We start from the raw sequence: 12,744 nt of genomic DNA on the forward strand, positions 1-12,744 counted from the left end.
TTGCTAAGTAATTACATATTAATCGAAGAAGAGTTAATAAATCTGAAGATCTATTTATAATGAAGAAGAGAAAGAGTGAGATATTACAGTTGGGAGATATTCAAGGTGACACTCCTAGCCATCCATTGATCTAATAATAGCGCACACTATCCAGGTGAGAGATAATTTATATGGTTAGTAGTTTCAAGACGTGGTGAAGTAGAATTTTTTCTCTCCAGAAAATTGTACTTTATCACGCCAAGTACATGCTTTTTCTTCAATTTAAAACCCGAATACTCTTAAATATAAAAAAAAACACAATTTTTACCTCATTAAAAACCATCTTTTTACATAACTCAAATCGCGGCTTCCTTATTACAATAATTTAATTGGAAATCAAGGACTCGAATATATTTTATCTAACAAGAAATACGTTGTAATATAAGTAAAGTCTAGTTTATTAATTTATAAAAATAATTTTAATGTCGGTAAAAATATCCTCGAATTTCCCTATTTTTCATATATATATTTTTTTTTTAACGGAGTATTGAGTAATATAGTGGCGCTTTTAGCGCTCCCAACGGAAATTTATTGAACTAATATCACATGACAAGTAAGGACGATAAATGGGAAGAGGTTGTCAAACAAGCTAGAGTTTCCTAGAAGCTAACATGGAGGTTAGGAGAACACCTGTTCTTGTGGTTTTATTGTTAACCGTTAGTTTAAGCGCGGCGCAAAGTAAGTTTTTTTTCCTCCCTATCACAATTTAAAATGCTTTTTTTATTATATATATATTTTTATTGTAATATAAATATATAATAAATTTAGTTTTGTAAAGCGAATAGCTTGTTTTTTATTTTAATTTCTAATTCATTAGCAAAATTGAAACATTAAAATCATGAATTTATCTCTCCATCTGTATGATAATTGTAAGCGGTTGATACCGGTTCTATTATAATAAATATTCAGTTTTATTATTAAAGAAGATTTTTAGTTTATTTTAATGAAGATTTTCAGACTTTTTAATGTGTTTTCCTTATATTATTTTCTAATTTTAAGTTATAGTGATTGATGTTTTTGGGTATATCATACCTTAAAAAAATAAAAATAAAATGCATATATTATATTTCCTGTTTTATTTAAATAAAGAAGAAGTTTTTTAATTAGACATTTATTTATTATTTTTCTCCCATTTTTAAAATTTGTTTACGAGCAAACAAATGTTACTGAGAAATTGTTATTTATGGACAATATCTATTTGTTTTGAAAGGTTAAAAAATAGAAGAACTAAATGTAATTTTATACTTTTAAAATGTGTAAAAACAATGCTTCAGAGTTCGAAAGATTTATTATTTTTAAATATTTAATTAAAATAATAAGTTAAATTATTTTTATAATTTTTTCAAATTTATTTATCTCGTTCCCCTTTCAGTCTATTGTTTTAAGAGTAATTAAATATATTTTTAATGAATTAACATTATAAAAAAGTATATTAATTAATAAATAATAAGAAATCTTTAAGAATTTTTATCTTAGATTTATTTACACGAAGATATTAATTTTTAATAATAAAAGATACCTCCTTTTTTAAATGATTATTTATATAGAATATTATTTATGCTTGGAAGTTCTAGATATTTATAAGTTATGAATATTTTAATTATTAAAGGGAGTAGAATGAATTGATTTTAATTAAAGTGCAAGTGTGAACAACATATCTTTGGTTTACTTACAGAGAAAACAAGATGAAAATTAATACTTATTGCTAGGTTACCATTAGATTTTTATTTAAATTATTGTGAAATAAGAAGAGCAATTCTGTTGCTCGGATTTGAGAATTTTAATATTAATTTTGTGTCGTAAGAATAAGGAATTGTTTAGATATTACGTGTGATTTTATTTTAAAATATTTATTTTATAGCATCTACAATTTAAAAAAAAAGAAAGAATATATTTATCTGCAAGAAACTTCGTTAAAAACATATATAAAATTATTTTTATTAACATTTTAGCGTAGAAATAATTTAAATTTGAAGAATTTTATTTACTTGTATTTTAGATTTATTTTATTAAGTACTGTAATGAATATTAATTTTTTAATATTTTAAAGTTGTGGCTTTAATTCGGATTCTTTCATGTGAATTTGTAGCCACAAGTCACAAAATATAATATATTAATTTGTTTTGAATTTAATTCACTCATTTATCACCATTTTTTTCCGAATTATTTATTTATTTATTTATTTCAAGATTCAAATTCATGTTTTAAAATTTAACACATTTGAATAATTTCACAGAACAGAAAACTGTTTTATGCTATTGTGTAAATCGCCGTGTCTACATTTTCGTATTAAGTTTGTCTACTGAATTGCAAAAATATAGATTTTTCATATATATTTTTTTAAAAATATACATTTGATTTAATGCCTACGTAAATGCTTTCAAGAAAATTAATGATATACAAGTATAAATAGGTACCTGTACAAGTAAATTTTTTAACTAATTAAACATTAAAAATACTTAAAATTTATGAAGATTAATATTAAAATTCGTTTGCAAAAACAAAAACAGAATTCTAATTCTGTTTTCGGCTTTAACTGTTAATTCGTGTTAATTATTATCCTCTTCAATATTTAAGTGTTGTTGACACTTAAATTTGGAATTATACTAAATAACAATTAAAAATTTAAGTATTATATAAGTTTACATCGTTTTCGTTTTGTTTCGTCATGAGTATGCGCCCTATTGTACCACACAGCACATACTATAGACTTGTGTATATTGCATACTAACGGAGTATGCAGTGTACAATGCTAACAGCAGCAGTACAGTACATACAGGTGTCAATATCTATACATTTTGTACAGTACATTTAATGTATAATACATACTATTAATATTGTCAGTGTAGTAGATCCATTTTCATAACTGATCTATTTGATGTAATTAATTACACACTTGGCTATATTTATCATATAGTTACTGTTGTTTATCTGTAGTAATGTATCTCAATTGTGGATAGTGGAACAACACTCTTATCAGGATTTTCTATAGGGTGAAATGAGGTCGTCAATTAAATATTAGGAAAAATATATAATATAGAATTTCATCCGATCTTATCAGAAAATATAACTTTCATTAGTCTATACGATTACGATTAGTTTCGAGTTTATTTTATTATAACTACACTTTTAGTTAAAATTTTATAATAACAACGCTTTATTATAAGTTTAAATTTTTATTTAATATTGAAAATTTTAATTTAATTGTCGTTAGAATTAGAATTATAACTTAGTTTTTCTGGTATATAGAATAAATTAACACGGCAATCTATTGTTATATAGGTCATAAGAGACATAAACCTAATGCTTTATATTATATAATGTGGTCTAATTATAAGAAAATATAATTTTAAAGCTTAATTTTAGCATTGTCGACGTTGGAATCATTTTATTTTTCTAGTAAATTCGATTTAATAAATTAGTAGAACGAATAATTAGAACGTAAGAAAACAAATAAAACGTGTAATTAGTTATTACTCAATCATGAATATTAATGCAACAAACAATACATATAAAAATATTTATATAATAAATCTACATAAAAAAAAACTAATTATTTAGAATGAGATTTCAATCTAATTATATTTTCTGCAATACAAAAACGATTTTTTAAACTGTTTAAATATTGAATTTTCATTTGTTTATTATTAATATTTATTGCTTTTTTTACTAATAATAATTGTGTTTATTTAATATGTTTTTTTTAAAAAAGAAATTCAATATTAAAAAATTCAGAACGTTCTCTGATGTTTATATTACAGAATTTTTAGACTTTTATTTATCTATGAGAAGTATAATTTAAAAATATGTTGTTATATTTAACTCTTGCATTTGCTCGACTACACCAAATATTTGATTTAATAACTTCTTTGAACATAGTTTTATTTATTATTAAAGCATAATATTTTTTCCCTTATATATTATATACACAACAAGTTTTGTCGGTAATTTTTTATTATTATTATTCCGTACTAAAAAGGTTTTTTTCGTGCCTTTATGAGTTCATCCAGGCCTACAATGATGAGGGTCGGGGCCCGACATGTCCGGGACCAAAAAATTCTTACTTTTTGACCTTCTGGATTCGATCCTGAATCCCCAGAGCAGTAAAATGACGTAATCGTTTCGCTCATCCGGCCGGCTGACTCACCTTTTTGAATATAAATTGATATGTTTTCGTTAAAACATGATTACTATATAATTGAGTCGAAAAGGAAGCTTGTCATTTATGAATTTAGACGAAGAAAGATGAAATTAATGAGAATAACCACAGGCAAAAACCAATATTTTAATAATTGTTATAATTATAAAACAAACGTCTATAAGATTTATATACGTTTTATATAATTAAAAACCATTAAAACTTTTAATTTAAATGGAAATAAATTCGATTAACTTTAATTATATAACAATTTTAATTAATAATAATAATAAATAATTCAAATTTACTTTTAAAAATGTATTAAATAAACTTCCATTTTAATTTCAGAATTTCAAATTCGAGACCCGAAATTTCAATTTAATAATAAGCTAATTAATAGAAAGTTAATTAAAATTGATTAAATAATAAGAAATAAATTTCTTTAAACGTTTATAATAACTTAAACAACTTATTTATGTTAGGGCTTATCAAAACAGTGAATATGAACACGATAATTTCTTAAATTTAATATATATTTAACTTACCAAAACAAAGAGATTTTACAATAATTAAAAGTAATTATTGTATAATTATTTATTTATTCTATTATCATTTTTTGTAATTATTTCTTTCAAAAACCTTCCTAGAAAGTATGACGAAAATGCTGGTATTTTTCCTAAGGGAATATATCAATACGTTGAAAGGGTGTCCCGCTGGCATTATAAAACAACAATGATGAATAATATAAAATACTTTCGACCTGAGATGTCATAATATATATATAAATTATTAACTTATTATCAAATATTTCTCGTAGAAGTCTATTATTGCACATATAATATTATAATTAAATAATACACTTAAAAAATTGGAATTAATTAAGAAGGGAGAGTAACATAGCAATTATTTAACTATATATATATATATTGTATTCTATACAATTTTTAAAGCTTGTATTAAATGTATTATAATCAATTCTGGCTTAATTATGCATGAATGAAAGCTTAGAATTAATTATATTCGATTCGAGTAGATCAGATTTAAAAAATTTGGTTTTTATATTTGCATTACGATATTCTTTAATTAATAGAAGGAAATTTCTTTAGTAATATGAGAGAAATTTATTCAATTTTTATATTTCTTCACCCCCTCCCCCATATATTTTTCTGTTTTAACAGAACCAGCCACTAAAAAGTAAATTATTGTAAACTATATTTAAATGAACAGAAAAGTTAACTAAAATTCTGAAATAGTTTATGTTTAATTTTAATTAATTTCTCAGTTTTATTAATTAAAATTAATTTAATTCTAAAGTAATTTGCGTTTATTGTTACAATTTTAAAAAATAGCTCTAGTTATAATCGCATTAAGTAAATCATTAAAAACGAATTTATGTGATGCCGTAGAAAAAATTTTTTAGAACGATATTTAATGCATTTTAATTAATTTCAAATGTCGACCATTTTTATATCGGACAAAAATATTAAAAGTTTACTTTTTTGCTATACGTTTCAACTCAGAAAGAAAGCATCAATGAGATGGTTATAATGGACACACGCACTTGTCAAAAACAGGAAATGTTCTACATTTTGAACTTTCCTTTTAGATAAAAGTGCATCGAACACTTACTGCTTATAATACTTTAAAAAATAAAAACGTTATTATTATTATTATTATCATCATCAAATTATTATAACATTTATTGATCGTGTTTAGTGGTCGATCTTATCTTGACGTTCCATAGAAGATATAAAAGAATTAAGATACTCGACTATACTAATTGGAAAATTTCGATTTATTATATTTTCTTAGAAAATAAAAATTATCACTTTATTAATGTTATAAATTGCAAATATGTCAACGAATAATTTAGATAAATATGTTTGCTTCTACATATTAAAAGTATATTTATAGTGTAGAGCTGGAAAAGGTGAAGTGCAATCACAAACGTCAAGCCCTTATTCTTTTTTTAAAAAAAAAAAAATAATAAAAATATAAGAAAAAAATTAATAAATAAAAATAGATTTTTCACCTTTTTTTTTATTAAAAGAACCTTTTTATATATTACATAAAAACTAAATTTTAGACATTACAATAAGTTATAATTGTGAATTATGTCTACTTCACCTATTTGAAAATGTTTAATTTAATTTTATGTGGTGTTTTTTTTTATAATTTTAATAAGTTTTTATTTTGTTTTTATTTTTAGATAATGGTGATTTAAAGTTATGCTTGAATGAAAGTAATTATCAATACTGCAATGAAATGTCACAGTATCATATAGAGTGTGTTCTTGGAAGAGATAAGTAAGTAATAATTTATATAAAAAGTTATTTTAGTTTCTTGTGTTTTTTCTAAAATAGGAATTGATAGAATTTATTAAACACACGATTAACCTGGAATAAAAGTCAGCTATGAATTAAGAACGACGAAGCTTTCAAACATTGATCATTACATTTACAATAACATCCATAACAATGTTCAAAGTTCATAGTTCTCTTGGAAAATAACTGTGACATACCTTACAAGTTTATTTGTTTTTAAATTATATTCAGTCTCCCTTTAGTTAAAAATAAATATATTTTCTTCAATTTATATTTAATTATATTATATTACTAATAGAAAAATTAATTCCTTAATTTTAATATCTGTATTCAATTGTCTAAAATAAAAAGTTGTATTGTACTTACATCATTTAATATTTTATTCTATTTAACACTTAAATTTGTATGTCTTAATATTTAAATTTAATTTTATATATATTTAGTATCGATTGTATGCGATTGATACAAGATGGTAAAGCAGACATCGTGAAATTGGAGCCACCTGAAATTTATACAGCTGGATCTTATTTCGATCTCGAAGTGATAGCTACTAACCTGGTTACAGAAAGCAATCGTAAAGTTCTTATTAAGAAATTGCGTAATTAAGAATTATTTTAAGGTAAAGAAACTGAAATTAACTTTGTTTTTTCTCCCCTAAATTTACAGTCGGATATAGATTTCAAACAGTAGCGGTCGTCAAAAGTGGAAGCGGAATTAATACATTAAAGGATTTGAAAGGAAAGAAAGCGTGTTTCTCTTCAGTTGGAGAAGCAGAAGGGTGGAATATACCCGTCGGAATTATTTTAAATGAAGTAAATGATGTCGAATGTAAAAAAGGAAATGATTTAACAAGTATTGGTTCGTTTTTTCAATCCAGTTGCGCTGCCGGAAGTTGGTCTTTCGATGATGAAGTAGACGAAAAACTTAGTAAGTTAAGATTTAATTTATAATAGAAATAATGAATTTCTCAATAATATAATTCATGATAAATCAATTTTTCTTTATTATTTTCCTAGAAACAGAAAATAAAAATTTGTGTTCTTTGTGCAAATCCCCCGATGCATGCAACAATAAAGACGAATTTGCTGGCATTTTTGGCTCTTTAAGATGTTTACAAAATGGAGACATTGCCTTTACCACCGTAGAACGTATGAAAAATTTCACACACTTTGAGTCTTCCAATTTTAATTTCTTGTGCTTAAATGATACAACAATCCCTGTTAATTTGGATAATCCATGCGTTTGGGCTGAAATGCCAACTGCTGGATATTTAACAAGAAAAGGAAATGGTAAAGTTTGTTTAAGCATTAATTCAGACTCTCTAAATTAAACTTTTCAATATTTTACTTAAAAAATTGTTTGATGTTTTCAATATTTTTAATCTTTTAGACGTATCCAGTAAATTAAAAAATGTAATAGATAAAGTAAACGAGTTAACGAATCGCCCTCCATGGTTAAAATATATTTTAGGTGATTTTAAAAAACTTTCTGTAGTTAGTGAAGAAAGAAAAGATTGGAAGAATTATTTAGGTAAGTTTCTAACGAGATTTACAAAAGCATTGAACGATTAATTAATGATAATTTACATCTCAATAGGTAATTATATAAAAGCCATTAATAGAACCTTAAATTGCGAAAAGAAAGCAAAATTTTGCACAAAATCGGACGAAGAAGAGAAAAAATGCAATAGTTTCAGCATGGCATCTTATGGTCGATATTTGAAACCAGTTATCGAATGCATAAAGGAAAATTCCAGCAATGATTGTCTATCTTCGATCAAAAAACAAAAAGCTGATTTAATTACCTTAAGTGGTAGAGATGTTTACACTGCTGGAAAGTAAGTAAAATTTTTATACAGTCTCTTAATATTAATAACACTATCTATGGACTTTATCCATAAAATTCACTCGTTATTACTATGCCATTCAAAATATTTATGGTCAAAACTAATTATGGAGAATATTTGTATTTTACATAATTTATTGTTAAATTAAAAAAAATAAAATAAAATAATTAACTCATTTAAACAATGTAAATCTACTAACATCTACGAAATTCCTAAAAAATTCACTAACAATAAGATAATTATATAAGTTATAGGGATAATATATGACCAAGTTATGATATTTTATTATCATTTTCCTCGAAAATTTCAACGCAGAAGAGAAATATTTATAACATTAAGCATCTTAATTTATTCATGTTTTAAGTACACATCAAAATTTACATCCTATAAAACTCAGCCAAACTCTACAGGGTGTTAATATAAGAATTCAATTAAATTTACCAATACAAACCTCAAAATATGCTTAAATATCTTTAACAATTTTAATATTATAAGGCTTTAATTTGTTGAAATTAATATAGGCAGTTTAATAATCTAGAGAATATGTAAATTAAATACAGAAGATTTTAAAATTCTTCTGTTTTAAAATTATAATAAATATTTTTATTATAATTTTAATTATTTTTTTTTTAATATTCGAATATATATTTTTACGTTTTAATGTATTTGTAATGCAATAAATTATTTCTCGACACATATTTTAGCGCTTTACAATTTTTAATAATGAATATTCTAATTTCTGTAATTTTGCTAAACTTTTTTTTTGTGTGTGTGTGTGTGTGTGTGTGTATGTTTACGAGAAATAATTATTAAAAATAATGGAAAAACTTGAGAAATTTGTTGTTAAATTTCCTTAAAAATCTCCAGTTTTTTTTTGTTACTGTAGCCAACATGGCTTCATTATTTGAGAACAAACAATAATAAATTTCATGCACAGATGGTCTTCAAATTTATCTTTATTGCTTATGTTAATAAAACGAGATTGCTTATGCTATAAGACACGTACTGTACATTATGATATGGCTATTATTTTATCAGATATTGATTTTAGTATTATGTTAACTTTAGATTTTTGATGTATTTTTTTAAAAATGAATTTTTGCAAAATTTTTCATATTTAATATATTCAAAAAAAAAAATATTTCACCTCTTCCACTTGGATTATTTTATTTCTTGATTGAATAATTTGAAATTATACGTTATTAAAAAGTAACTAATAATCCCCCTTTTTTGATATTTTATGCTCCAGTTAGCTGTTTTCATCGATTTTTTAATATTTTATTCGACTTAATATTGTAAAATTTTAATATTTATATAATAAAAATAAAGTAAATAATAACAAATGTCAACAGAAAATAAAATTTTATCTGTTATTCCTGTATCAGTATATAGTTATGTGCTGACTAATAATAGATAAATATAAGGATATCGAATTCCCTACATTCTCTTGATGATAAATTTCAAAACAATACAACTGTACTTGGCTTTTTTTTTATTGCCTAGCATTGAGAAATATTAGTCAACAAAAAATAATGATGACTAACTGTTAGCTTTCAAAACTCACTTCTTGTTTTCTAATTTTAAATACAGTGTGATCGTGTTTAATATCAATTAAACTTCAATATATTATATTAAAATGCTGAATGGCATAGATATTTGGAATAAATTGTTTTCAATTTATCAGTTATTTAGATTGTAAGCGTTAGTGTTATTCAGTGTAGATATTAGTGTTTACTGGTGCTAGTGTTAGACGTTGGTGCTATTCAAAGTGTGTAGATATTAGTGTTTATTGGTGCTAATGTTAGACGTTGGTGCTATTCAAAGTGTGTAGATATTAGTGTTTATTGGTGCTAGTGTTAGACGTTGGTGCTATTCAAAGTGTGTAGATATTAGTGTTTACTGGTGCTAGTGTTAGACGTTGGTGCTATTCAAAGTGTGTAGATATTAGTGTTTATTGGTGCTAGTGTTAGACGTTAGTGCTATTCAAAGTGTGTAGATATTAGTGTTTATTGGTGCTAGTGTTAGACGTTGGTGCTATTCAAAGTGTGTAGATATTAGTGTTTATTGGTGCTAGTGTTAGACGTTGGTGCTATTCAAAGTGTGTAGATATTAGTGTTTACTGATGAAACTTGAATAAAACGAAAACCTGCTTAAACGAAAGAAACTTCAATACCAGTTTCGGTACAGATTCCGGTTTACACATATTTTACTGTAAAAATAATTAAGATTTAAGAATGTTAAACGGATCTAGTGTGTACTAAAGGTTTAAATATGAATAATTTCTGGTTGATTTCTATTGCAGAATAATATTATTGTATTAAATACATAAAATTATTCACGAAATATTAATATGTTGCAATGGAATAATGTTTGATAATGGAAATTTTAAATATTTTTGAACGTCTGCAATTATTAACTTGATATTAGATAAATAATTTTACAATATTTTCATCTGTATCAATTTATTTTGCCTTAAAATATTAAAAGCACATTAATTTTTTAATTATTGAAAAATATTCTCATCAGGATCAATAATATTAATTATTATCTTTTCAATTTTTTATGAGTAAAATTGTATATTGTACTGTACGTTGTCTGAACAGATCAGAATTTAAATGCGAAAATATGGAGAAGGTTAAAAATACTCATAGAAAGAAGAAAATTGATGATTTATTCTCATTAATGGAGTGTAATGAGAATAAATTAACTCCTGCTTATTTCTAATTATAATCCTAATTTTGGAGAGATTCCAAAATGAAGTAAATATTTCTATTCGTGACCTTGTTAGATATTTTCCATATTTTTAGAATATTCTAAATGCTAGAAGATTAGTTATAAGTTTTGCAGTTTCTATTTAATCCTTTTCTACAATATTTAAATCACAATTTTTTTAAATTTTAAGTTTGTTTAAAGAATTTTCTACATGTTAAAAACACCTTCACTTTATAGGTATGAGGATATGGTTCCTATCGCATCCGAAGAATATTCAGAAAAAAATAATATTTCGTATTATGCTGTTGCTGTCATAAAAGCCGATTCTGATATTAAAAGTCTTCAAGATCTTAAAGGTATTTATTATTTAAAAATAAAAAAAAAATCTAGAATTTTTCTTGAAAATTTCCCTTTGTTTTAGGGAAAAAATCCTGTCATACGGGAATTGGAAGAAATGCGGGATGGATAATTCCTATTAGCGAATTCATGAAACTTGATCTTATAAATAAGAAACAATGCGACGTTTCAGCTGCAGTAGCGGATTTCTTTTCGGAAAGTTGTGTTCCAGGTGCTAAGGATAAAGAATACAATCCTAAATTATCCGGGGTAGATAAATTATGTAAGCTATGTAAAGATCCCGAAAAGTGTTCCAATGAGGACGAATACAGCGGGTATGAAGGAGCTTTCAGATGTTTGGTCGAAGGAGGCGGTGATGTTGCTTTCGTGAAGAATTCTACGGTTCCCGGTTTAGTAGATGGAAACAGTCAATTACCTTGGGCGAAAGATTTAAAATCTTCCGATTATAAATTGTTATGCCCTGATGGGAGTAAAGTCGACATTTCGCATTATTTAAACTGCAATCTCGCAGCTGTACCTTCTCACCGTTTCGTAAGTGTAGATTTTAAACGAAAATCGTATTAGGTGAAAAAAAAATGTTTTTTTTCCATGTTTTTAAAATTATCTGTTTACTTTCAGGTCGTTACATCGAATAAAATGGATCAATCCGATCGTCTTAATGTGGTCTATATGTTAACAACTGCTGGGGAACTGTTTAACCAAAGCAGTCCTATTTTTCACTTGTTCGGATCTTACGACGAGAGCAACGATCTTTTATTCAAAAATTCTGCTATTAATTTGAAATCGGTAAAATTTGATTCGAAATACGATGAAGTTTTAGATAAAGACTATCTTGAAGCGTTAAAAATGACGGATCCGAAAAAATGTAACAGCGCAACAACCGCTGTTGCCGCATTTAGTGTGGTAATTTGTTCAGCTTTGTTATCATTTTTTATGTAAATTTAAGATATCAAATTTCACTTCTGTCTCATTTTGTAAAATAATTTTTCTTATTAATGTACAAATCACTGTTTTATGTATTGCGTTTATTAATAAAGATATTAAATATACACACACTAATCTGTTTTAGGTTCATTTGACTCGTATTTGTTTTTTTTTTTTAATTTCTCGGCTGTTATATAGGGCCTATAACAGAGAAAAAGTAAGACCATCGGTCAAGAAATGGTTTCCAAGATGGACTAGGACCTTGAGACGTCGAGAAATGCAAAATAAAATTCGGGATTTTTTTCTGTGTGTATTGATGTTAATGTGGGGGCACGATTTTGTTGACTCTCTTTGAAGCTTAATGACTTGTGTATTTTTTTGTCGAAAATTTATGAAATTTTGCA

The 12,744-nt window shown here is 25.1% G+C and overlaps 1 protein-coding gene across 1 annotated transcript; it reads left to right on the forward strand.

Annotated features, from left to right (window-relative positions):
* The first annotated feature begins 592 nt into the window (after nt 1-592).
* On the forward strand, nt 593-12,475 carry LOC136976636 (transferrin-like). Its single transcript, XM_067271977.1, has 10 exons — nt 593-717; nt 6,387-6,483; nt 6,945-7,075; nt 7,168-7,428; nt 7,518-7,790; nt 7,891-8,031; nt 8,098-8,338; nt 11,297-11,415; nt 11,481-11,947; nt 12,035-12,475. Exons 1-10 carry the CDS (start codon nt 651-653, stop codon nt 12,353-12,355), a joined length of 2,118 nt encoding a protein of 705 aa, XP_067128078.1. The 5' UTR covers nt 593-650; the 3' UTR covers nt 12,356-12,475.
* The last annotated feature ends 269 nt before the right edge of the window (nt 12,476-12,744 follow it).

The sequence above is a fragment of the Centruroides vittatus genome, unplaced genomic scaffold (assembly GCF_030686945.1).
Source record: "Centruroides vittatus isolate TY-2023 unplaced genomic scaffold, ASM3068694v2 contig_417, whole genome shotgun sequence".
Classification (NCBI taxonomy): domain Eukaryota; kingdom Metazoa; phylum Arthropoda; class Arachnida; order Scorpiones; family Buthidae; genus Centruroides; species Centruroides vittatus.